Source organism: Orbicella faveolata, unplaced genomic scaffold (assembly GCF_042242905.1).
Source record: "Orbicella faveolata isolate gen_17 unplaced genomic scaffold, um_ofav_v1 contig_12, whole genome shotgun sequence".
Lineage (NCBI taxonomy): Eukaryota > Metazoa > Cnidaria > Anthozoa > Scleractinia > Merulinidae > Orbicella > Orbicella faveolata.
This window is the reverse complement of record NW_028301539.1, coordinates 25,211,123-25,236,361: the sequence shown is the minus strand read 5'-3', so window position 1 is coordinate 25,236,361 and position 25,239 is coordinate 25,211,123. Positions and strand designations below refer to the sequence as shown.

At 39.6% G+C, this 25,239-nt stretch overlaps 1 protein-coding gene and 2 pseudogenes across 2 annotated transcripts; 1 reads left to right on the top strand and 2 right to left on the bottom strand.

Moving 5' to 3' along the window:
* Window positions 1-1,394: 1,394 nt before the first annotated feature.
* On the bottom strand, window positions 1,395-10,665 carry LOC110045973 (45 kDa calcium-binding protein-like). The gene is made up of 4 exons (XM_020751634.2): window positions 10,116-10,665; window positions 4,315-4,502; window positions 2,837-2,925; window positions 1,395-2,046 (listed from the first exon to the last, which is right to left on the bottom strand). Exons 1-4 carry the CDS (start codon window positions 10,618-10,620, stop codon window positions 1,803-1,805), a joined length of 1,026 nt encoding a protein of 341 aa, XP_020607293.1. The 5' UTR covers window positions 10,621-10,665; the 3' UTR covers window positions 1,395-1,802.
* On the top strand, window positions 6,147-7,076 carry LOC110045974 (uncharacterized; annotated as a pseudogene).
* A 1,035-nt stretch (window positions 10,666-11,700) lies between the features above and the next one.
* LOC110045992 (zinc metalloproteinase nas-4-like) lies at window positions 11,701-22,127 on the bottom strand (annotated as a pseudogene). Its single transcript, XR_016205627.1, has 10 exons — window positions 22,042-22,127; window positions 20,991-21,167; window positions 19,719-19,842; window positions 19,242-19,333; window positions 18,099-18,182; window positions 17,178-17,393; window positions 15,787-15,837; window positions 14,762-14,902; window positions 13,454-13,728; window positions 11,701-12,168 (listed from the first exon to the last, which is right to left on the bottom strand). The product of XR_016205627.1 is annotated as a zinc metalloproteinase nas-4-like (transcript).
* Between the last annotated feature and the right edge of the window lie 3,112 nt (window positions 22,128-25,239).

Here is a 25,239-nt window from a genome sequence, read left to right as displayed (position 1 = left end):
GTCTAATGTAGTGGCATTGTCAAGTGAACACTTGCGCATTAAGCTCTTCCTCTTTTCAGTATACACCTTTACAGCTTTTCAACTTCTAATCAAACTAGCACTCAATTCTTGCTCTGTGCCTTGCTAGTGCTTGGAGGGTAGCTTTCCTCAAAGTACTAGCCAGTTTCAGAGGGTTTCTTTAGAGAAGTTGCTGTGTAGTATTCTTAAAGTTCTATTTTATTAAGGTTTTGCATCATTTCCTTGCCCTTCCTTGTCTCCGTTGGCAGTTTTCTTGCAAATTATACCATATTAACATTAAGGTATATATTAATTAACTTTTCTCGCTTTCGACTTCCATTTCTCCAACCTACTTGCTGGGACCAAAGTTTACTACCCCTCCCATGGCTAATAAATGGTTCAGCAATCTTCCTAATCATCTTAAGCCAGTTGTACCTCTCAACCAAAAGCCATAGGTTCAATATCGAGCGAGGAAATCACAATAATTTATTTCCTCATCTTAATCAGTCATTCCTGGTTGGCCTAAAACCCCCTTAAACAATCATGTCACTTTCAAAACACTGTCAAAAACCAAATTATTGAAAGAATTTTTTTTTTTCGGAAATGCGTGTTCTTTTCATCGTTCGTGAAATACAAAGAATGTCAAATTACTTCCTTGACATGAATTTGTGTTGGCAAACATAAATGTTGGCCAACATAAGTTGCATATGGTCAGGAAACTTTCAAATGCGATTAACTTGTATGAAAAAGAACTATACCGCAAACTGCTACTTATAAGCCCTGCTGCTTATAAGGCCCAAACAAAATATCACTTCGGATTATAAGCCCCTCCCCCCCCCCCCCCCCCCTCCAAGATATAAACCAATTGCAAAATAGCCAATTGCAAAACGTTTCTTAATTCCGATTATAAACCCCCTGGATTTAAAGGCCCCTAGTCAGCCTCTCCCATTTTCGATGCCATCAAAATTATTGATATTGCATGGTGAAGCAAAATTGATATTGCATGGTGAAGCGAAATCTTATTGCTTTACCATAAGTTGTGTTCCTGAAAGTATGTTTAATTGTCTTTATCAGCTTCACAGTGATTTCCTTCGTTTCGAGATGCTCCGAATAAAATTTAATAGCCAAACTCTCCCAAACAAAAACAAAGGTGTGGCTGACTAGGATCCCGTTAAGCCCCTTCGTTTATTAGCCCTTTCAAAATCCCTCACAAAGTTTCATAAGCCCAGGGCTTTTAAGCTGCAGTTTACGGTATCTTAACTTGTCAAAGGTTCTACAACAACACTGGCTCGCTTTGAAACAACTGCAGATAACTCAGCAGTGACTCGTCACAAAGTTGGAGCCAAATTAAGCCAGCTAAGTTATTGTTGACTTACTTTAAATTCAAATATGAAAACTTTTCTTGAACGCAGTACGAAAGTCTTTAAATCGTTGCTCGTCTCTCAAGTTTAAACCCTTAAGTTGGATAATTACATTCTCTTTAAATTTGCTTTAAACAGCTGACTGCTAGGAACCACGCTATCCCTTCAGGTTGGATTGGGAGTCCGAAACGTGTACGTCACGCGCGTTAGCCACGCACCAAACTGAACTACTACCGGAAGCGAGATTTACTCTGTGGACGATACACTTGCTCTTTCATTTAACGTATACCCTTATACCCATTTGTTCCTTTACAAGCTAAGATGGCAAGGCTACAAAATACAAAATACACTCCTTTTGTCCGGCCTACAAAATCAGCCAGTTGATTGCCAGGTATTACAGAATCGTTCCCTGAAACAACTAGCGAACAAAGCTTAGCAATACTTCTAAAATTCATCGTGTAGATATCCAACATAGTTAGCCATGGTGCTCCCAGTAAAAAGCTGGTAGTTCATAAGCATTTCTTTTTCTGACAAGTGGTCGTCACGATTTCTGTCCGCCATTGATATCAGATAGTTGCCTTCGTTAATCGCTCGCTGCTCGTGGGTTGGGTCCAAGTACTTGGTTAATTCGTCAACCGTCACTATACCGTCTCCGTTTTCATCCATGGATGTGAATTCTTTTTCACGTCTGAAAAAGATGAAAGTAGAAAACTTATAGGAGGGTCTCATTTCTCTTGTGAGTAATAGACATCTTAGAACTGAATTACCATTGCTTTTTTTTTTTTTTAAACTTAAAAATAAATTCTCATTGTTTAAAAAGTTACAAATTTATTTTGATGACATTACTTGACGAAATTCATAAACAATAACATGACAGATGCATAAAAATCTGACGTCAATTTGCTAAATTGATAACAACTCCCCACCCCCCCAACCCCCCCCCCCCACTCTACCGAAACCCCTTACATCAAGAATTGTACCCCTCTCAGAAACATTGTAATCACCCTGGCTAACAGTTGACTAATAGAATGGTCAATATTCTTACATCTGCAGCATCTGTACAGCACAAGTTGCTTTGTCAGTAGAACTCAAACCAATAATATGTGAAAACTAAACGTGCATACATATATACATGTCTATATACATCCAAAATTTGTATTAATAGCAAACATGTATGCTCAGCCACACACACACACACACACACACACACACACACACACACACACACACACACACACACACACACACACACACACATCATATTCTAAGCAGGTTGCATCACTGCAACAGTTGTTAGCAAAAAATATCCCTAACCAAGAACAGCTGGCGACAGTCAATGGAGGGGGAGATGATGGAAGCAGGCTTCGACTAGCAACAGTTAAAGAGACATTCCTAAAGGACCTGCATGTGCATGCCCCCCACGGGGTGAAAGGGTTTAAGTCGAGTAAGTCAGGAACAAATACATGAAGGAAACCTACTCTTGAATGTATTCATTGTCCTGCTCTGCATCTTCCTGTGTATCCACTTCCCCTGGAGGTAAGTGAACAAACTCTTCCTTTGTGAGTACCTGTGTGTAGGATTTACAACAGAGTTGAAAGGCTCTTCATTATACAGTCGAAGCTCTCCTTGTGACCACTCGCATAAGCAACAAGCTCTAGTGACCACCACTTTGTCAAAGTTTCTGAGGGGGTCGCTTACGAGAGTATTTAGATATGGGGTTATTTTGGTGTAAAAAACTGAACGTAAAGTTAGGCCATGTATATCAGATAGAAAGACACTCATTACACATAAATTTCTTTTGTTTTTTCTCCATGAATTATTAATGAGTTTCTGAAGCTCTCGTAAACGACCACCCTCTATTATTTTACCATGCAGTCGCTTGTGAGCAACCAGCTCTAGTCACAATCTTTTTTTCGAATTTCTGAGGAGATCACTTACAAGAGCTTTGACTGTCTAGTAGACTGTTACCTTGAAATGCTTACAAATACCCATTTAGCTACAAAGCCAACACTGTACAACATACAACATACAACATATACATGTACAATGTAGCCAAGCCAGCCACACAGTATCTATGCACACATACATGTATATGAGAAGCAGTGAAAACATTTTTGGATCTAACTGCCAAATTCTCGGTGGGCTGAATTCATGCAAGTTGGATTACAGGTTTCCCACTAGTATACAGTCATGTAGGGTGCAAAGAAAATCATTTTGAATTCCACGTTGTCCTTTAAACTAGCATAATCAGTTGTTCAAAAGCTAAAATTAAAACTGAAATAATTTTATCTCTTACAATATGGCAATCCCCCCACCAATGAGTTTTCTCACACTTTACTCCAAAAACATTCACTTGCCCACTGGGCAAGAATCCAGTTACCCGACCAGTCAGTCACCAGTCACCAGCCCTGGAATATTTGCAGGCTTCTAATAGTGATTCAGAGACCCAGAGTGATGTCTCACTGGTGTGTGGACTAAACTCTAGTTCCTCACTGTGACATGAAGCAACTAGTGCTACTGTTACTATACACTGTAGTGCTGTCAGTGGGATGTTATTCCTTCACCCTCTCCTCCCCTCTCTCGCTAACATTCCCACATCAGAAACTACATGTATAAAGGAAGTATGAAGCTGTAATTAAACAGAATTTCCAGTTTCTCCTTTTCACATTTGAAATTAACTTTTGTTGCAAACAACCTTCCTAGGGAGGGTATGGATATTTTCTGGAACAACACAATGTGACAATTCATAATGTAAGTGCGAAGTCTTACGTTGGGATGGAGAGACAGAGAGGGGCACGGTGATCAGTGAAGAAAAAGCTTCTCTTGTCCAAGAACACTACCCAACTACCCGACCAGCGCTTTCCAATTTGAAATCAAACACAGTCATTAGGCCAAAGCACCTACCAGTCTCTTTAACTAAATGACACCTGAACATAATACAAGATAATTTTTTTACCTTATCCTGGTTTTTGTCAAAATTTGAAATCATGTCTTCCACCAAATCCTTGATGCTCTGTGGATTGTGCTCAGGGTGTTCAAAGTACAGGAACTCTGTCTCCTCAAGTTTATCATCGAGATTCATGTCTCCTCTTCTAAACTTACTGTAATATTCTGAAATTAATTCCTCTGGATTGGCGATGTCATCTACAAATGGGTAAGAAAAAGGTCCAAGATTACTGCTCTGTAACTTTCCATGCATTTTATTAGCTTGGATGATACATGTATATGGAACAGTGAGATCCAACAGTGAAACAATAATCATTCTGATAATTTTTCTTCAAGAGTTCCATCGATTTTGGGATGACAAAAGAATATTCACCAAATTTTCACAAGCTACATTTACATGTAAACCAGGTCTATGTTAGTTTTGGGACGTACTAATAAATTACAGACTCATTCACAAACCCCTTAACTTTTTTAATAATATTGCATGCCCTTCTCCCTTGAGAGCAACTAAGAATACAACAAGGTAGTCCAGTTGTTTACACACACAATTAAATAGCCAATCTTTTTTGTTTCATCTGTGATAGCCCTTTGCCTTTTACAGTGCAGGAAATTAATGCTTGCCTACTCACCAATGCAAGTGTGAAATGCATTGGGCAAGTACAAATCATCAATCATTTGCCCGTTTGGCGAGCACGATTCTATTTTTTGGGAAATTGTAAAACATATGGTTTGTGAATCATTGGGAGATTTTTTTGGATAGGAGAGGCATTTTCTGGGTAAGTGAAAATTACACCGGGCGACAGCATTTTGAGAGTTGCTCACCTGAATGGCGAGTGCTGTCAAAATTTAGTTTCCAACACTGCTTTTAGAGCAATTGGTTAATCATTTACGCAATATCAAACCCTTGCATTTGGAAAGAAATTTTACCCTGGAACACCAAGTTAAAAAAATGAACTTTGCAACTTTGTCAACTAGATAATGGTCAAACAATATCATGTAGCATGCATGAATGATTTCAAGAGTTCAGACCATTTCTGTATTTTGTTTCTCCTTTCCATCATTTTTAAATGAAAATTAATCAAATTACAATGCTTTACACATGCTCCTGAAGAGGAAACTAGTGCCAACTGAAACAGATATCACTTTTGAAAATTATCCATTCACTAGGAGTTCTTGATTTCTGGTGTGGTTGTTCTGAGTTTGAGCCAGATGATCATTCCGTGCTCATTGGTTAATAAAGCAAGTAAAAATTGTCAATGCCCACGTTTTCACAAGAGATGTCTACCTTGGTTTTGTTTTAACTTTACTGAAGTGAAATTTTTAATCATGTAAACACAGTAGCAAACCTCGGTAAATGGCAGCAAAATCAAAAGTAAGCCAACCTAGGTTTGTTGACAGTTGAACACCTCATCAGGCATGGTTTAACTCAGAGACCAATGGTAACCGAGGAAAAGCCAGCTGAAAAGCAGACATTGTCGCAATATCTTGGCACTAAGTGTTCACGCGAGCAGCACGTACCGTAAAGAAGAGAAAAATAGACAAAGATTCCTCTTAATGTAAGTAGGTTTTAAGTCAACCAGCAAAAAATGCTTAATAAACTCAGGTTTAGGCAAAACCTGAAAAAACCTGAAAGAGCCATCAGTGAAGAATGCCTTCATCTCTCAACTCAGAAATCGATTTCAATCCTTGGCGGTTCTGTCTGATGAGCCCGAACCTGATGAAGTCAACAATATATGGAAGCAAGTGTCATTCACTTTGACAGAGAGCAGCAAGGCATGTCTAGGTTTTAAGAAGGCAGTAAAGAAGAAAAAGTGGATAAAGCCAGCAACCTTAAAGTTGCTAGAACGCTATAAGATCCAGTACAGAGAGGCTGACCAAAGTGTTAAGAGAATGGCAAGAGCCGACAAATGCGCATATATTGATGAACTTGCTAGGCAGGCAGAGAATGCAGCTAACAGAGGAGAGCAGGGAAAGGTTTACAAAATCACAAAACTGGTATGTGGCAAGTATGGGGGCAGAAAGGTAGCCCCTGTTAAGAATTTTCAGGGTAGACTGCTTACCACTGAAAGAGAGCAGGAGGCTTGTTGGGCAGAGCACTTTAAGGATGTCCTCAACAGACCCCCACCCACAGTTGAAGCTGACATTCAAGAGGCTGAGACCGACCTGGATGTGAACACAGATCCTCCAAACAAGCAGGAAATCATTGCAGCCATAAAAACCTTAAAAAAACAACAAAGCTTCTGGCCAAGACAACCTGAATGCAGAGCTTTTCAAGGCTGACCCTGAACTTTCAGCAAGGATTCTACAGCCCCTGTTTACTGCAGTGTGGGAGCAGGAGAGAGTGCCAGATGACTGGACCAAAGGTACCATCATAAAGATCCACAAAAAAGGTCCACTAAGCGACTGCAATAACTGGCACGGCGTCACCCTCCTATCCACCCCAAGTAAAATCCTGGCAAAGATTATCATCCAACGAATCTCCAGTGCAGTAGATCAGCAGCTCAGGCAAGAACAGGCTGGATTCTGCAGGGGTAGGGGTTGTGCAGATCAGCTATTCACACTGCGTAACATCATTGAGCAATGTACCGAATGGCAGAGGCAGCTGTACATAAGCTTTGTAGATTTCCAAAAGGCTTTTGACAGTATACACAGAGACAGCTTGTGGCACATACTTCGAGCCTATGGTGTTCCTCAGAAGATTGTCCAACTTATACAGAGCTTCTATGAAGCCTTCACTTGTAGCGTAGAGAACAGTGATATCAGTTTTGAGGTAAAGACTGGTGTCAGACAGGGTCTGCACATGTCTGCACTGCTATTCAACTTAGCCATTGATTGGGTGATGCGCCGCGCTATGGAAGACCATCGCAGGGGCATCAGGTGGACCCTCTTCTCCACCTTAGAGGATCTAGATTTTGCGGATGATTTAGCTCTGCTTTCTCACACCCACAGCCACATGCAAGAGAAGACCAGCCTTTTAAGTAAATATGCACACCAGGTGGGACCAAACATCAGCCTCACCAAAACAGAGGTCATGACCCTTAACATCTCTAACCCTCAGCCCATCAAGGTGAATGGAAAAGACCTCCCAATGACCGATCAGTTTAAATACTTGGGCAGCATCATCAGGCAAGATGGTGGTGCAGGCTTAGACATCCAGAGCCGGCTAAACAAAGCCAGAAACACCTTCAGGATGCTGAACAATGTGTGGCAGTCATCACAGTACAGTACACATACCAAGCTCAAGATCTATCAGAGCTGCGTTCTGTCTACCCTTTTGTATGGGTCAGAATGTTGGCAAATGTTAGAAAGTGATCTGGGAAAGCTGTCAACCTTTCACACCAAAGGTCTGTGAAAAATACTTCGCACCTTCTGGCCTCAGACCATTTCCAACAAGGATCTGCTTTCGCAGTGCAAACAGGAGGACATGGGCACTATTTTTATGCAACGACGCTGGAGGTGGATTGGCCATGTCACTCGAAAGGATAATGAATCTATCACAAAGACAGCACTATTCTGGACTCCCGAAGGCAGGCGCAAATGTGGCAGGCCTAAGAATACATGGCGTCGTACTGTAGAGGCAGAATTGAGGGGCTTAAAACAGAGCTGGAACAAGATCCAACAGCTGGCCAAAGACAGACAGAAGTGGAAGAACTTTGTTGCTAGCCTATGTGCCAGTGGGCACAATGGGCAGTGAGTGAGTGTGAGTGAGTTAGGCAAAGAAATTGCAGACTGCTGTTTGCCATTCATCGTCAAGTGCTGTAAGCATTTCCTTTCTCTTAGAAGCTCAGTAGCCTAGTAGCAGTGTACAGGCAGGTGCAATTAGAGTTTGAGGTTTCAAGTCAACTGGCAAAAAAAGCTAAATAAACTCAGGTTTAGGCAAAGAAATTGCAGACTGCTCTTCGCCATTCATCGTCAAGTGCTGTAAGCATTTCCTTTCTCTTAGAAGCTCAGTAGCCTAGTAGCAGTGTACAGGCAGGTGCAATTAGAAGAAGACCTACCACAAATAGAGAGAAAAATTCATGATTGAGGTCTACGGAGAAAAAAAGCAAATGTTAGAATTTAAAGCAGTCCCGAATAAGAAGAAGTACCAGTAAACATTAATGTAGCCCGGGCTCCGTGACAGATGCCATTTCAGGTTTTTTGTGGGAAGAGGCTCAGCGAGATATCAAAATTCTGTTTCCACTATTCATCTACAAAGCTTTACATTTAAGGAGAGTTTGGCTCGACATCACCGCAAGCAAATTGGCAACTATCTGCGTTCAGCATTGGGGTAAAGTCAAATTTTATAATTCTCCCACAGTTTCTGAGCAACATTGCAGCAATTGCTTTCTGAGAAAACCTCAAACCATCCGTTGTATGTGGTCTACTTTAGTTAATTAGTTTTGTGTAAACAGCTTCTCTAATAACTGTGGTTTAGTTACTAAACCTCAGTAAGCAGTAACTGTAGCAAACCTCTCTCGTGAAAACACGGTAAGTGTTGACATACACGTACAGTGTACATGTAATTCTGGCACTTATCACTTACAATCACTTATATGTAGTACATATTCGAAATCCAATTTTATAAAATGACTGACTCTCATTGGTCCATAGGTGTGTTTAATTAGATGAGAGTACAAATATACGGTGATGGACAAAACACTGACCCCCAGTCCATGGACTACCTTAATGGACTACCTTAATGGACTACCCTAAAATGGACTACCCCTAAAAAACACTATTTCAGATGAGTGGTATGTTAAGAAGCTGCAATTATATACTTACACTGTATGGAGGATGCTTTTCTTTTCGTTCTGCATCGCCTTCAGCTGCCATTTTGAATAACTATGCAGAATAAAACAACTGCTGAACAGAAAACGCATAGATTCAAGCCACTTGAAGTGTCAGCAGAACATGCCAGCATGGACAGCTCAGGTAAAACCTTCAATAACAAAATCTGTTTCCATCTTACAACTTGAGTAGCCTGCAATACAGGCAGATTAGCGGGCTCTAGCATGATACACGAACGCGCGTGAAGCGCGAGAACGAGCGCGAAGCGTGAGGCGAGAAAAATCTCGCCTTGCACTTCGTGCTTGTTCTCGCGCTTCGCACGTGCTCGTGTATCATGCTAGAGCCCGCTAATCCGCCTGTACTGCAGGCTATAACTTGAGTTACAACTGGACGTTGTCGATTGTACGTATATTTGAATTAATCCTCAGATGAAGAATTTGATGAGTTTAGTAAATCACATGGGAGCAAGATATTTGATTTGATATGAGTCTCCGCTTTTTGTGTGCAGCAGTTATTCAGTATATTTATTCAAAATGGCGGCTGAAGGCGATGCAGAATGAAAAGAAAAGCATCCTCCGTGCAGTGTAAGTATATAATCGCAGCTTCTTAACATACCACTCATCTGAAATAGCATTTTTCAGGGGTAGTCCATTTTAGGGTAGTCCATTTGGGTAGTCCATTAGGGTAGTCCATGGACTAGGGGTCAGTGTTTTGTTCATCACCCTCTCGGGTTTGCATGGCTAATGTTGCAAACACAGAAAAAGTGCTCTATTGCTTAAATTTAATATAACAAAACGATTAAGGGGCTTTGATTTAGTCGCCCGTAGGGCTGCAATGATACTTTTCCCCACGATACGATACCTGGAAGTCAATAATAAAAGCTCTTTAATTATTTAAGTACGCAAACTCCTAAACTAAAACATATGTCACTTCTGCATGATGTTCAATATTGATGTCCACGTACATAAACTTAAGACTAAACTAGGCTTGCTCGAGATATTCGAGCAGCGAAAAAGATTTGAGCCATCTAAAGCAACCTACCTAATTCTCTGTGGACCTCGAGCTTATTAGTTTCATTGTCTTCTTTTAGCTTCTGTCGAAATTCCTCCCATGTAACAAAACCGTCGCCATCTCGATCGACCTCTTTAAACATTCGCTTATTGTTCTCACGAGCCTCTTTGATGTGTTCTTTGATTTTTTCATGAATCCACACGGTGATTTCAGCCCTGCTCACTAAATGGTCTCCATCTTTATCCACCTGATGAAAAAGATCAATCAACCGCCTGTAACCGTCCATGTTGTCGAATAGCAGGGTCCCATCTTCCACCATCTTTCCGAGGAAAGCTTCGTGGTGGTAGTCTTTGTTGACATGGCCGTCTCGTTCAAGTTTCAAACCTTTGATGTGATCTTCGAGTAGCTGTTTCTTCGTTTTGATAGATTCATTTGCAGTTTCAGGGGAAAGCGTTCTACTTGTGTTTACTGGCTTGCCATCACAAACTGAGAGCAAACCCAAGATACAGACAACAAGGCCTTTCACGACCGCCATCTTGGGACGACAAAGGCATACTCGTCCCAGACTCTTTTAGTACACGTGTAAAGCGTCGGACGCTTTTTTTGTTGTTGTTTTTATGTTGTTTTTATGTAGGAGACATTTTTCCATTTTTGTGTGATTTATTTAGGGATTAAATGAAAAGAATAAAAATTCAGAGGTTATCTTTGCCGTTTGACGTCTGCCGTTAACGTCATGCTTAAACTCTCTCTTAAACGCCAAACGGAACACTCATATAGGAAAGAAAAGGATTTTCTCATGGTTATCATGGCTATCGTACTGCTCGTGAGCGCGTACGTACGACGACGAAGGCGGTGCAGTCGCGCAAGATGGCAGCCGTACTAATAAGTTGAAAGAGACATGCAGCCTTGCTTGGTTTATAGCGTCCTTCCTTGATATTGGACATCCCTGTTATGGTCAATTGACACCTGTCAAAACAAGGCATTCGCTGACCATTATCACGTGACCATATCGCGGGCTCAAATTTACAGCTCATCGAGTGGTATTTGCAATGCATGAATAGGAGGATATCGTTGTTTGTTTTTGTGTGATTTACCAGTTAAGGATTAGAAGAAAAGAAAATCAGAAGGAATTTTTGCCGTTTGCCGTTTGCCGTAAACGTCACGGTCGACATATTTAACCTCTTATATTCCAGCTGTCATGTGGGAAGGGGTAACCACCTGGCGCCGAACTGTCATGACCTAAGTAGAAGTCACATGGAGCGACGCATGACATGCTGCACAAAATAGGACTAAATGGAAAGAGATTCCTGTTGCCTCGTGTCCCACAGGGGAAGACGAAGATTAGGTTAAGTATGTGGGGAGGGAAAGGAGAAATTGGCGAGGCCGCTATTTGTCAACCGCCCCCCTCCCTATGGAAGTCCCGCCCAGCCAATCCTTAGAAATTTCCAGGGCTTGATTATTACAACACACAATATTACTTCCTCACCCCAATATTTTATTCGATTCACAATAATTAGTAAACTTCATGAAGAAGTCAAAAGAGGTATCATAGACGTTTTGTTTTAACATTTGTTCTGTGCTCCAATGTAGTCGCCTTTATTTTAATCTGAAAAAAGAAACGAAAATATTAATTAGATGGCGATTTTAAATGAGCTGGAAGGAAATGTTGAAACAGTAATATCGAAGTTTGGCGAACTTATCCAGGTTAAAACGTGGAGACTGTTGTTAAAGAGGGGGGAGGGGGTGAGGCGAAACGGTGTCCTGATTGCTGATCATTATAGGTATTCTTTTTCTTCTCTATTTTTTTTAATGCTTTTACGCAAACCAAAGATCATCATCTGACGAATCAACAGACAGACAGACAGACAGACAGACAGACAGACGGGCAGAAGGACAGTGGACGGACGGACGGACGGTCGGACGGATGGATGGATAGATACAAAATGAACACTAGGACACTAGCTCAAACATCATACGTGTCTGCGTCAATACTCGGCTATGGACACGTTCCATCTGTGAAGAATACGTCATCAATAGCAATGTCTCCTTGATAACCGTTTCCTCGAATGCCAACAAATTTGATCTGAATAGAAACAAAGAAAATAAGGAGTCAATGTACCTTAGCTCCCTTTATCTATTTGTAAAAAAAAAAAAAAAAAACTGATCTGCATCACCCAAACCGAGTAATGTCAAAACGTGACAAGAAAAAAAAAACATAGGCAGTCCTCATTGGAAGAATCTTCTTTAAAATTAGGTGTCGTCATTTGCAATATTACTGGTACAGTTCAGTAGTTTTCTGCTGACTAAGTTGCTGTTCATGTTCATTATGCATTTGGCAATTGCAAGTCCCTTCCTTCAATAAAGGACGTACTTTAACAAATGACAAATGAGACATTCTTCATTGGAAGAATTTTTTGATTGAGCGTCTTGATTAATAATTTTAGTGGTAAACTAAAGTAAAGTAGTTTTCTGTAGTTCAAGTTTTCAGTTGTTACGCTATTCATTGACCTGTTCGTTGTGAAATTTGACAGGTCTGTTACAATTGCTAAAATTTTGTTGACTTGTTAAGTTTTTCGGTACCGTAGCTAGTATGTACATATCTCTACAGTGTACTGTAGATCTCTACAGTGTACCGGCGTAGCTTCATGACCTGTTTAGTTTTCCGGTGCCGTTGCTATGCAAAGATGTGTGCAGTGTTCTGTAGTTTCATATAGTCATTAAAGCACAACTGTTATTTTCAGTAATGGTTCAGATCCAGCAATGTTTGGTAGTCCAACGTAACACCATAAAAAAACCAATTATTAACTGGGGTATAACGAAAATTTTGATTGTTTTCCGCAAATTCGTTGTATCGACGTTTTCGATATAACGAACCTTCGATGTAACGAACAAATGGCCAATAGACCTTTTTACCGACACGGCGGCCATCTTGAATTTCATTGTTCCAAATAGCTCGAGGGGCGGGGGGGGGGGGGGGGGGCAAATTAGTGTGTGTTTGCCCCCTAAGCAATCCATGATAGCTGATCTAAAGCAGTGGTATTCAAAATGGCCGCCCTATGGGTAAAAAGGTCTTCTCCCTCTATGAGATATGCCTGCAGGGAATCATGGTAGTTGTATTCATTATATCTTGGACTGGATATTTGTTTTGATGGATGCAACTACCATGATTCCCTGCAGGCGTTTCTCATGGAAGGAATTTCCATTCCCCCAGTCCCTTGGCGTTTCATTCAATCGAGGTTCCACTGTCTGTACTTAAATGTTACCGCGTTTTGGCGTGACAGTAATTTAGGTTCTTCGCAATAAATTTACAAATGGGCACGTTACAGGTATTTGTTTCTTCAGTGGTAAAGCTCACAACGATAGCTTACCCTATAGAGGGAGCCCCAGTAAGGAAGATAGGAATTGAGGTTAACCCGCGCCAAGTGCCACTGATTTCCTTGGTTTTGACTTTTTTCCCAAATCGTTACATTATTATCGAGCATATCTGGTGAGTATATCACTTTCAAAGTGTCAATGTCATCTCCATACATGTGATAATAGAACTGTAAACACCGCTCTTTGGGTAGCGGAAAGAGCTTGCTTTGTAGGACAGCATAATCACCGAGTTTGCGGGGTTTTGAGGTCTCGATGTACATGAAAAATCCTGTGAAGAAGCATGAAAAAACAAATTGTTGAGAAATTTATCCATATTTTTAATATATTCATTTATGTAGAAGACATCTGGATGCAGATTATCAATTTTCTTTCTGATGCATTCTCGGAATTTGTAGTAAAAAGCATACGTAAATGGAGAGACCGGAAAGGCACTCCCAAAATGGGGTGGGGTGTGCGGCCCGCTTCCCAAAACCCTTACCCTATTCCCTATTTATGATCAAAATCTGTGATTTCCCTACCCTAATTTCGACCTCACCAAAAATTCAATACTCTCTTTATGACGACCTGACCCTTTATTAATACACTGTTTCAGACCTGCCTTATAATTAGTTCCCTGGTTCAGACCAATGTTTACGAAGGGTTTTTGGCGATGGTCTCATCGATAATGATGAAAACGTAGTTTCTTCTTTAAAACATACCCATATCAAGACTAGAGTGGAAAAACCATACCCTATTAATGACCAAAATGGCCAAAATCGATACCCTATTAAAGACCAAAACGGCTGAAAAACCATACCCTTTGGGGCCACCCATATAGCCCATGTAAGGGAGTACCTGCATGCATGATAACTTCTTGACTAATTGTCTTAAGCAAGATTTAGACTTACAAGGATTACTATAGTTTGAAGCTCTAAATTGAAGCTCTGAAGCTCATATTACAGTACTACGCCGTAGAATTTGATTACACGCAACAATCACTAGCGGCAGAAACGTTTGAGTGCACCCTTGAGGGCTAGGGTTTAACACATGGTTATCAACACGTCATCGTTTTCGAAGCCCCCGTTTTCAAAGTGTTTTCCGTCCGCAATAAACCGCAAAGGCGGCATTTTTTGAAGAGCGTTTTCGAAAATAAAAGCTCCGTTTTCGAGACGAATTAGTGTGAACGGTAGGCTTAACCTTAGAAATAAAGCTGCGTTTTCAAATTTCCCTCGTGTAGCGTGGACGGGGCCTTAGAAACTTTTACAATCATTTGGTAATGATTAATCATTAAGTGTATCATTTAAGCGTATTATTAAACTCACCAAAGCGGAGAGTCGTGTGATCGGTCGCGGGACCGGTATTTCCACTGGGGGTCTTACCCATGCGAATCGTCCAATCAAAATAGTCTCCATCGACATTAGTCTATCCACATAAGCCATTTTCAAATGTACAGTCGTCAGGACCTCCCGGGAAATAGAAAATAAAATGATCTAGCTGAAGCAGGTGAATAAGACATACGGTTTACTTAAGGCGATAAGCCTTTTGTTAAGGTTCACATACAAATTTAAAAGACCTCATATTTCGTTATAGCTATATTCAGATATCAATCTCCAAATAATACACTTTCTCATAGAACTATGTAAGAGTACGTGACGACAGGAGATATATACATAAGACTAGTTGAGATACGAAGCTGAGAACAGTTTTCGATTAACTTCGCCAACTTTTGCTGGGATCGAGGTCTGCGGAAGCAACCGAAAATACAAATAGGCAAAAATATTTGTAATTTACAGTTACTAGTTTGTTGCCGGGAGAAAGCTAATAACGCAATGTGGGTAGCATGAAGACTAGGATATCACCACAGCAATCGCCATCACAAGTGTTCGCAATCTTTCTGTAGGCTTTTTTCTTTTGAACCACGTTGGTTGGTTTAGTGGTTTAGCTGTAACAATTTACCAGTCAGTAAACTCGTAGCCCAAGCACGAATTGTCGAAGAAAAAAAATGGAACATATGATAAAATCCAAGAAAGCAAAGCTAAGATGATCGAGAAAACAATAGGAGGAACTGTCTCCGTCCCATTTAATGAGTGTTCATACTAACTGTGGCTAGATTTCAACCACAACTTAACTAAACGTAACTTATATTCGAATTTTCTTTCCAGCAATTCGTAACAAACTGAAAAACACAGGATTCCCTTTTCTCGATGTTCAGAATAAATAATTAAAAGCCCCAGCCTTCGGCCTCTTCTACCGATAACACCTTATCTCGCCTTCGATTATTCTTAAGACCGCAAAAAAACGAATTATGGTCTATATGTGTCAGTGTTTTACACTTCTCTTTGCTTACCATTAGGGGGTGGCTGAGGGGAGGGGATCACTTGAGGTCTGGTGGTTGTCCCTAAAGAAAAAGGCAATACTCACTTGCAATTGCAATTCTTAACTCTCAATACATAAATTTTTTACAATCCATGTTTGTCAAAAGGTTCAGCTATAAAGTGAAATAAAAAATAAAATTAGAAATAGCGCCGAAGGCAAACGAAAATAGATAACTGCTGTTTTATGTTTTAGAAACCGCTTCGACACTGGTTGTTATGAAATGAAGAGATTTTACTGTCGCTTCAAGCGACAGTAAAATGTGCATGATTGACGTCTTCAATCCTTCTCCTATACCAAAAGTGTAGAGTTTAAAATTGTAAAACAAGTCATAATCAAAATGTTGCTTAGAAAAGCAAACAGCATCGATTAAGAATGGTAATCAATGAGGTTAAGGTTATTTCTTAGTATTGCATTGCGCATCCCTACTGCGCACGATTTTCGCGTCATTAGCGCGCGCATATGAGACCGCGCGCGTACAAAACGTAAGAGATTTCCCTCAAACTATGCTCGTAGCGAAGTAAATGCTCCTTTTCTCTTAAACGAGCACGGTGACCCCCACTTTTTATTTCATAATTTCAATGAGAACAATATCCTCAATGACTGAGAATAAAAATAGCAGAAATCTATGGCTACTTTTTTGGCAAATGAAATAAATACTACAGAGGGAGACATAACGGGCCCAACAGCGCATGTCCAAATTATGTTTCCTTTAAAGGATAAAAAATGCAGGGTATTGGAAGGCATTTGTTCTGGGACGTAGATGAATAAACAATCAAAGAAAGTCAAACTCTGTTTGATATGACACACTGCACTGAAAAATAATCGAGCTTACTTGTTGCGCACGGAGATTACTAAAAGTCACCTAAATAACCGTATTTGTCAGCATTGTGGCGTGAAAAAAAGCACGGTGACCCACTCTTTTTACTACGTTTTTAATATCTCCTTGTCCTGTAACAACAGCATACCAAGTTTCATCGGAAATCTATGGCGGGTTTTTTTACTAGGGAATCACCTTAATTTGAATGGAAATACATTAGGGTTATATCCACAGACATAGTACAGAAGTACCGCAGTGCCACAGCTTCATGCATGCTTAAGCCGGTGAACAGGCTCCGGCTGGAAGGGTCTGACCGCGGATCGATGGAAGGGCCAAGAATGAACTGGCTCAGAGCCAAGTGGCCGAGTGGGGAATAGTGTGGGGGCTGGGGCGTGGGGGCTCTACCCTCCTTTCTCTTCTATCTTTCTCTTCCCCCATCCTCGACAAGAGAGCCTCTTCACAGGGTATGCATGCTTTGGGTGATATCTTAACAGTAGGATTACGTTTATCGACCGACCCACTTCTAGTCTCATAGTACAGCTTACCGTGGCATTCATATAACAAGTCTGCCTGCTTGATGTCCATGGGACTTAGACCGATCCGCTGACCAAGCTGAACGACTGACGGTTCTTTGGCGATGATGGTGGTTCGGCCATTGCCAAACGCGGTAGACGAGTAGTGCATGACGGACAGGTAATCATAAGGAACTCCCAGGGAGTCCACCTGTGTTCTGTTGTACTTCCGGAAGTTGTGTTTCTTGTCTGAATAGGACAAGAACCTTTACAATCAACTGTGAAAGCTATTTCTGGTCAGATTGGCGACGAATCGTGGTTTATAAAATAAATGCCGCTGGAAGATATCATGCATATTAATTACAACACGCGGTGTAGTGTATTAGGACAGCGTTTGCACAGCGAAGTTCATGTACATCCGGAAATTGAGTGAGTGTGTGTGAGCGGGAGACAGCGAGCGGACGTGTACTCAGAGTGTTCTGATGACATGCCTTAGTAGCTTCACAACACTACAGTCAGATAAATGAGCTCAATAAATATTAATAGTAATAAAAAATCCTCAAATATGAAGTTTTAATTGGAAGCACGGGTCTTAGAGATGGAACAGACATCGACAATTGAGTTTAAATGTCACGAATAATACATTTCAATAGCATATTTAATTGCAGGGCACGAAATTTGGACTAAATTTAAGGCTAAATTAGCTTATAAACTGAGCCTAGAAAATGGACTATAATTTAAGGAGTTCTTTTTGTACATGGAACCAGACAGTTCGCTCGAATTTCACAAAATGCCCTTCAAAATTGAATAGCATGGGCCATACAATTTTGTGAGCGATTGAAAACATGACTGGTACTTTTTCATTCTACATGGCATTCGAAATAATCATGTGATTGCCTTTAGATGAACTCATGGCACGTTTTAGCAGCCGTTGACATGAAAGGTAATCCCTACCTTCTGGTATATTCTTCCAAATAATTTCCACGTGTGAATCTCTATCAGGTCGACTCTGTTCATGCCAGAATCCCATAGCGTGCCCTGCAGCGGTCAATAGTTACACACAATAACGAATTATTGACGTTTACACTTATAGCAAAAACTCGTACATTGCATTACCAGGATCATAATCTCTTGGCCTTACCTGTATATGCGCCCTTTTCTCTCGTTAAAATTGCCTCATTGTTATTGACTCGAATTGGACTTCCAATGTGAAACATATAAATCACCCCATACAAATCCTTTTTTTTTTCTTGTTTTATTTTCCTATCATTTATTTGCATTGTTAACTTTCTTTTTGTAATCTGCGTTGACCTCAAAGCAAAACTGAAACCGAAATACCGTAAAATCCTCGAATTAGCGCCCGGGACGCTTATTTCAAATTTAGGAGAAGACGGGGGGAGGATGGCGCTTATTTAATTTTTTCCAAATCGTGGCCTGACATGATCGTTTTTTTTTTTAATAAATCGTCTGCGCGTAAACAACAACATAAGCTCAGTTTATTGACATAAAAAGCTGATTCTTAAGTTTAAATCGCGGCACCGTTAGTACTTAACAGTGTACTTTAATAGTTAGCAATATTTTGAATTATAGAAGACTAATCTATATATATAGTCTTTCGTAAAACGTTGGAGCTTTTATATCAAATTGTTAATGCCTGATGTATTTACCGTGTTTTTAAATAAAGATGATGATGATGATGATGATGATGATTAACATGTTCAACGTGTTCACTTAACGTGTTCACAGACTGCAACAATGTACAAATCTAATACTACATGACGAAAACTATACATCCTTTGTTGTTTCATTACTCGTCCGCAAAATGGGGGGGGGAGGGGAGGGAGGCGCTTATTCAAGGGGTGGCGTTTATTTTAAATTTCGGCCGATAGGAGGAGCGCTTTTTCGAAGGGGGCGCTTATTCGAGGGGGAGAGGGGGTGCTAATTCAAGGATTTACGGTAAACCAACCTTAATTGGAGTTTCCTGTTTTTTTCTTTGGAAGTATTTGTTTAGCTCCAATCAGAACGTTTTTAGAGAATTTAAAACATAGTTTCATCCCCCCTAAATTAACTATCTCTACTGATGTCCAAAATACAAACCAATCTCGTGAACAACAGTCCCTTGGTGCCAGCAACCGCTGGCCAGCGAAATCTGCTGCATTCCACCTTGCCGTCCAACATACGACCAGCATCTTGATTAGAGAAATGACGAGAAATATATATATATATTTTTTTCATATAGATTGGGCTAAAGCAAAGCATTGATTGAGAATCTCATTTAATTGGGTCTGATGTCAAAATTAACTCCTAACATCATGAACTTAATGACTTAATTTACCGTTTAAATATACCCGAACCTTTTTTTTTCTACTGAGAAAAAGTTGCTTAGTATGCTATTTACTTAAGGTACTGTTATGCCAAAGAAAAAAAACTTTGCATAACAGTCTTTATACCCTGACATTCCCTTAACGTTCCTAAATTCCTAGCCACCTCCCCCATCGTTCCCAGTTACAACCGCCCCACACCCCCCGGTTACGTTTGTGTATTTGTGCCTGTTTTCACAAAACATTATGTTACCCGCTTCCTTTGAAAAACTCAATGAAGTTTTTCTGGGTTGTTCGTCTCACAAACTTCAAGCAAGAACTCTGTTCCCATTCCTGCATGGCGCTGAGAATAACGGCTTTGGCCGTGGGATTCTCATCTGAAACAACAATGTCAACGGTGGTTGTCAGCTATGTGTAACTAGAAAAAAACAAAACAAAACAAAAAATAAGCAAAACCAAACAGAGCCGTGAGGATAGAACGGAACAAAACAAAACAAAACAAACAACAACAGAACGAAACAAAACAAAACTGAAAACAAAATAGAACAAACAACAACAGAACAACTCCGACAATAATTAGATGTACGAGTTTTAACCTGGCAAATAGATAAGAAAATGAATTTTCTGTCAATGACACAAGCATGCTGCTGCTGCAACAACAATACCGAAATTATAATTCCTCTGTGGCAAATGGGATGTAAAAATCACTATTAGTTGGAAGGGTTAACGATCCTACAAGAACACTTATCACAAAGACAAAAATTAAAAAAGGTTACTCATCATAAACTGTTTCGAGCAGTCTTAAAACATGAGGCGTCTGATGTATTTTGATAAACACGGAGGACAAACAACAGCTATAGAGAAGAACAACTTATTATAATATTTTATCAAAAGGCGGACGGGCTAGCATACATGTCGTTTCTGTTGCGTCCGCAATCTAATTTCCCAAAATTGCTATTAATAATGAATCATGTTATAACAATAAAGAATGCTATCTCATATTACATAACGATAAGACTAAATATTCACATCTGAATTTAAAAAAGTGGGGTATGTCATTCTTCCATCGATCCAAATTAACTCTTCGTGAGAAAGAACGAGAAACAAAAGGGTCAAGAGCTAGAAGAACTTGGCCACCCTTTATTAACACCTGCTGCACGGTTTATTTGTATTTTTTCAGCTGCTTATGGTACAAATTATTCGCAACCTATAGTGTATATCGAAATCCTCCGAAGTGCAAAAAGATGGCGACTGGTACATTTACCCATAATTCTTAGCTCACGAAAACTTAACAATTGGAGCATTTACCCATAACTCTTAGTGCACGAAAATTTAACAACGCTCATAAAAGCGTACAAAAAAGTTTTAAAATCTTCAAAACTAGCATGGACAATGTCGTTAGCACACGCGCGTATTGGTATTGTGGTAAAATGCACAACCAACACCTTTTTTCCCACAGGGGATTGGACACTATCTGAGACTCGATATCAATGACTGACTGTGACTGGTTAAAGGATAAGTGTACCTAGTTCACGTGATATGTTGTATGGAACCACGTTCGGGACCCACAGTAGCTTCTTGTTATTTGTTATTCCTCTAGCGCCCAAGACCGGGGCGGTTGGATCTCCAAACAGCTTAAGGGCTCTTTGCTGATTAAGAGACAGCTTAATGTCACCTTCATGAAGTGATTCCTCGCCATTTTCTGTGAAAAATGAATTTTGATAATCCTGATGTTAGGATCCAAGTAAAAATGGTAATAAGATTGTGTCGTGTGTAGATAATAAAGCGAAAGCTCTAAAAGGTGACCAGGCAACTTGCATGAGGAATTTCCGAACTGCATCCCGGAGAACGTAAGAAAGGAAACTGGAATTGGGAGGGAAAACTTTTTTTTTGATGTTTTCTGAAAGAAAACGATCTGAAACGTCCAGGCAATACCAAAAGGAGAACAGAAAGGGCCCTTTCAGTGGAAAATTTGAGAATTAATTCCGATTGATGGCACATCTCATGTTTAGAACGAACTAGTTGAGCCAACTAATCATGTTTAGAATAAATAACTCCTGGCATGGGCACACCCACAAATCACTATGTACCTTAGGTGTAAATGAAACTAGATGGAAGAAACAACAATAAAAACAAAGTGAAACAAGCTGGTGGAAAGTTCCTTACAGAACCAAAGGAAATTGCACACTGAACTCAACATGAACTTCAGTTGCCTAGAGAGTTAAGCCACTAGATATTATTTGTTTTCTGACCCCGGAACCCCTAGAATACGTGCTTGTTTCCCGGGAAGGAGGAAGATCTGAGTTTGGGGAGGAACAGAATAAAATGAGGAAAAATAGACTCAACCAACAAATGGCTGTAAGCTGGAATCAAATCGGCAAACACAATGGTAGGGCTCGAACGGTTAAAGAGTTAACTAGGCCATTCCTGCTCCCAATATGCAACCAAAAGAAAAAGAGAGTGAAAACATTACACTGAAAATAAGAGGTGCCATCGAGGTGTTTGTATTTCACAGCCCTTCTTTCCTTGGAGGCCTGTCTTCCCAATTAAGGACGAGAGGGTTCACATGCGCTTACCTTCCTCCGGGAACTGAAAGGTGGAACGAGGAATCGTAAAAATCACAAAGATAAGGAACACAAACCTAGCCATTTCACTAGCTTGGATGTCGTGAAAGAAAGCAATGATGCACCCAACTCTTGGACTAAACCTGCGCAAACATTTCAACTTAGCTTGTCGATATTTCTTTGTATTAATTAAAAGGAAATTGTTTTCTTTTCTTAGAAAGCAAAGATTGAACACAAAGAACAAAGAAGTCGTATTTGTTCAGTTTCCTTCTTTTTCTACACATTGCTTTGCACAGTTTAACCTCAGTACAGCATACATGTACCGAACAAAAACATGAAGGGTCTATGTGATTGAAATGAGGACAAACGATTCTCAAAAAGTGAATATTATTTGAATATTTCTTGATGGAAACTCTCTCTCTCATTTTTTTTTTTTTTTTTTTGGAATAATCCTTTTTACTACATTAGGGATGATTCATATTGTCAAATAAAGTGTAAACAAGAATTTAATTTTGCGTGCATCTTACACAACAAAACGCAGAAAAAATGTTTGTCCAGATGGCCAGGTGTGGAATCTTACCTTAATGCAAGGTTTTCCTTCAATTTCTCTAAAATAAGCTCTCTCGTGCCATTTTATCACAACCTCTAACTTTCTATAAAGAGGCCATAGATCGTAGTGAGCGTAACGTTTTTATGTAATTCTACCTGGTTCTAATTCAAAGATTGCATTGAACAGTGCGCTGCTGATTGGTGTGCGGAAAGGATAGCGAAATTTACGGGACTGTCTTGATAGTGATCTCATTATACTTATCGATCAATAAACAAGTGTTATCGACTTTGATGGTCGTTTTTGTGGATGAGGTTTGCTTTAAAAAAAAAAAAAGCCCTGTTGATAGTTAAGGAACGTCGCAGTTTGAAAACGTTGCGAGGACAAATAACAAAGAGAAACCAATCAACGAAAACACATACTGAATTAATCAATGACACAGGTTAACCATGAAACCAGAAAACCAACACAATAACTTGAAACAGCCATTACCTAAGAACAAATCGATGGATCCCTAACATGTCACGATTTGATATTTTGTACACGTGAAATTACAGTTAATACGAACTTGTCATTTTATCATTTCCTTCGTAAAATACGTCCTCGCTGAGTTTCTTCTAATTGAAAGCTGTTCGTCAATACAAATGGATACTGGTAGAAATTACTATTCAGTGAACGAGTGGTAAGTGCTCTCTAGGTTAAGAATTTCCGCTCAACTACTAAAGGAATTCTGTATATTATTCCTCAAATTCAGTGGTTTTGCAATTTATTCATGATTTAGTCTGACGAAATATACTGTTCGAATTATGTTTTCTGAATGCCGTTAACATTGGTAAAGAGGAGCAATATCTAATGGCCAAAGGTTCAATATTTATTTATAAGGTAGAATAACTTCCACATAAAAACACACCCAGTTTTTGGATATCTTAATCATTCGCAGCCTACAGTTGAAGTAACTTTTACTATTGAATATTACTGAGTCGTGTTCCTCCGGCAAGTTCAGGCATGCAGGTTGTCACCAACATTCTGTGCTGATAATCTCCTGAATTTTCAAAGCATTGGTCACATTTCATAGTGCATAGCATGATACAAAATCAACCAAAACTGACTAGTTTTTAACATGTTTTTATTGCTTGTATGACTACTGAATTAACACGTTTTATGTCTTGCTATAGTTTTCTAGTTATCTACCTAATAATTAACATATTGACATAAATATTGCACTATAATAAGCCGGTGAAGTTAAGAATGCTCAAGTTAATTAATGACTACCAGTCAACCGACAGATGGGGTTCCAAAGTTGTTAAATAAGCACCTCTGAGCATTTATCTTTCTTCTTTTTCTTTTCTAGCATATTTAACTCAGTCACAAAAGAAGCAGCTTAAAAAAAATTGCGAAGTCTGTTGAAATTGTATTTTATTTAAATTGCTCTCTGCTTTGTAAATTTTGCCATTGTTTATTTTAAGTACTCAGAGGTTTAACTTCCGATGGGAACTACCTGCTCTTACGTTGACAACAAGCTTCGGAGCGTATCAATATTCAATGTGGTTTACCATCCTGGGCTTTTTGCATCCTATTTTTTGATAAATGGTACTGATTATGTACACTGTTTTAAACCCCATGTTTTGAAGTATTTTCACATTTAGACCTGAAGATGTTTCCTTGTGCTAGTTATAAGAGGAGACTTAAAAACCCTTTGAGCCTTATCTTAAAAACGTATGCTTAACTGATTGCTTGCAATATATTACCTTTACGTTCGTTCTTTGTTTTTATTTTAGTTGTTTTAAATCTCTTAAGAGAAAAAAAACATAATGCCAGAAGATCAGAATATGGCCCATTGTCAATGATTTCATTTGTGTGCACATTGTTGATCCGCGAGTAGATATTTTAAACTCGATGAATTAAAATGGGCGATACCATAGCAAATTTTTTTCACAAGATTCAGGCTTGATTCTACTTATAACCAAGTCATTACCATAATACTGAGAGGAACTCATACAAAATAATGTCTGAACCCTTGCTGAAACCTAATTAACTTGGTGATACCTTGAGGCCACTTATATCTTTGTGAACTAAATTTAGTTGATTTTATCTGATTGCAATCGTGGCCTTCAGATGTCAGCTGGACACAATATGTGCGTATAAACTCCCTTGCAGGGTAGGTGAGGCAAGTGGCCCTTTGAAATACTAAGAAATTTCCTCTTTCCCACTCCCCAGAGATTTCTTTGGTACCTATTATGTTTTGGTTCAATGCACATTCTAGGGGCTAGGAGAGAAAAAAGAAAATTGATCGCAGCATCCAAAACAAACATGGCGTCGTGTGTCGTGATCGCTCCTAGACAGCAGAATTCTGAACTTAGAACCAAAAAACACCTATAAAGAGTTTGAAATGTTAAGGAATAAGCATCAAGAAGACTCGATCGATGGTAAACAGGGCGATAATGTCTTAAAAGCAATGATATTGTCCTTCGGGTTACAAGAGGATCGGAATCAAAGGTCTTCCTGAATATATATGTAAAATAAAACTGCGCTACGGAACACTGCGGAGCTTAAAATGGACTTTCTCATCTACGGCATGGAAATATCGCTAGTTCAACCGAATGCCTGGCTTATTAAATTAGCATTCTCTTCTAGAGGAATTGCTTTGGTGTTATTAACATAAA

Coding starts and splice junctions, on each gene's coding strand:
- LOC110045973 (XM_020751634.2), bottom strand. CDS start 10,620: ATGGCGGTCGTGAAAGGCCTTGTTGTCTGTATCTTGGGTTTGCTCTCA. Junction 4,503..10,115: donor CGAGGTCCACAGAGAATTAG/GTAGGTTGCTTT, acceptor ACCCATTTGTAG/ATGACATCGCCAATCCAGAG. Junction 2,926..4,314: donor TTGACAAAAACCAGGATAAG/GTAAAAAAATTA, acceptor TCCTACACACAG/GTACTCACAAAGGAAGAGTT.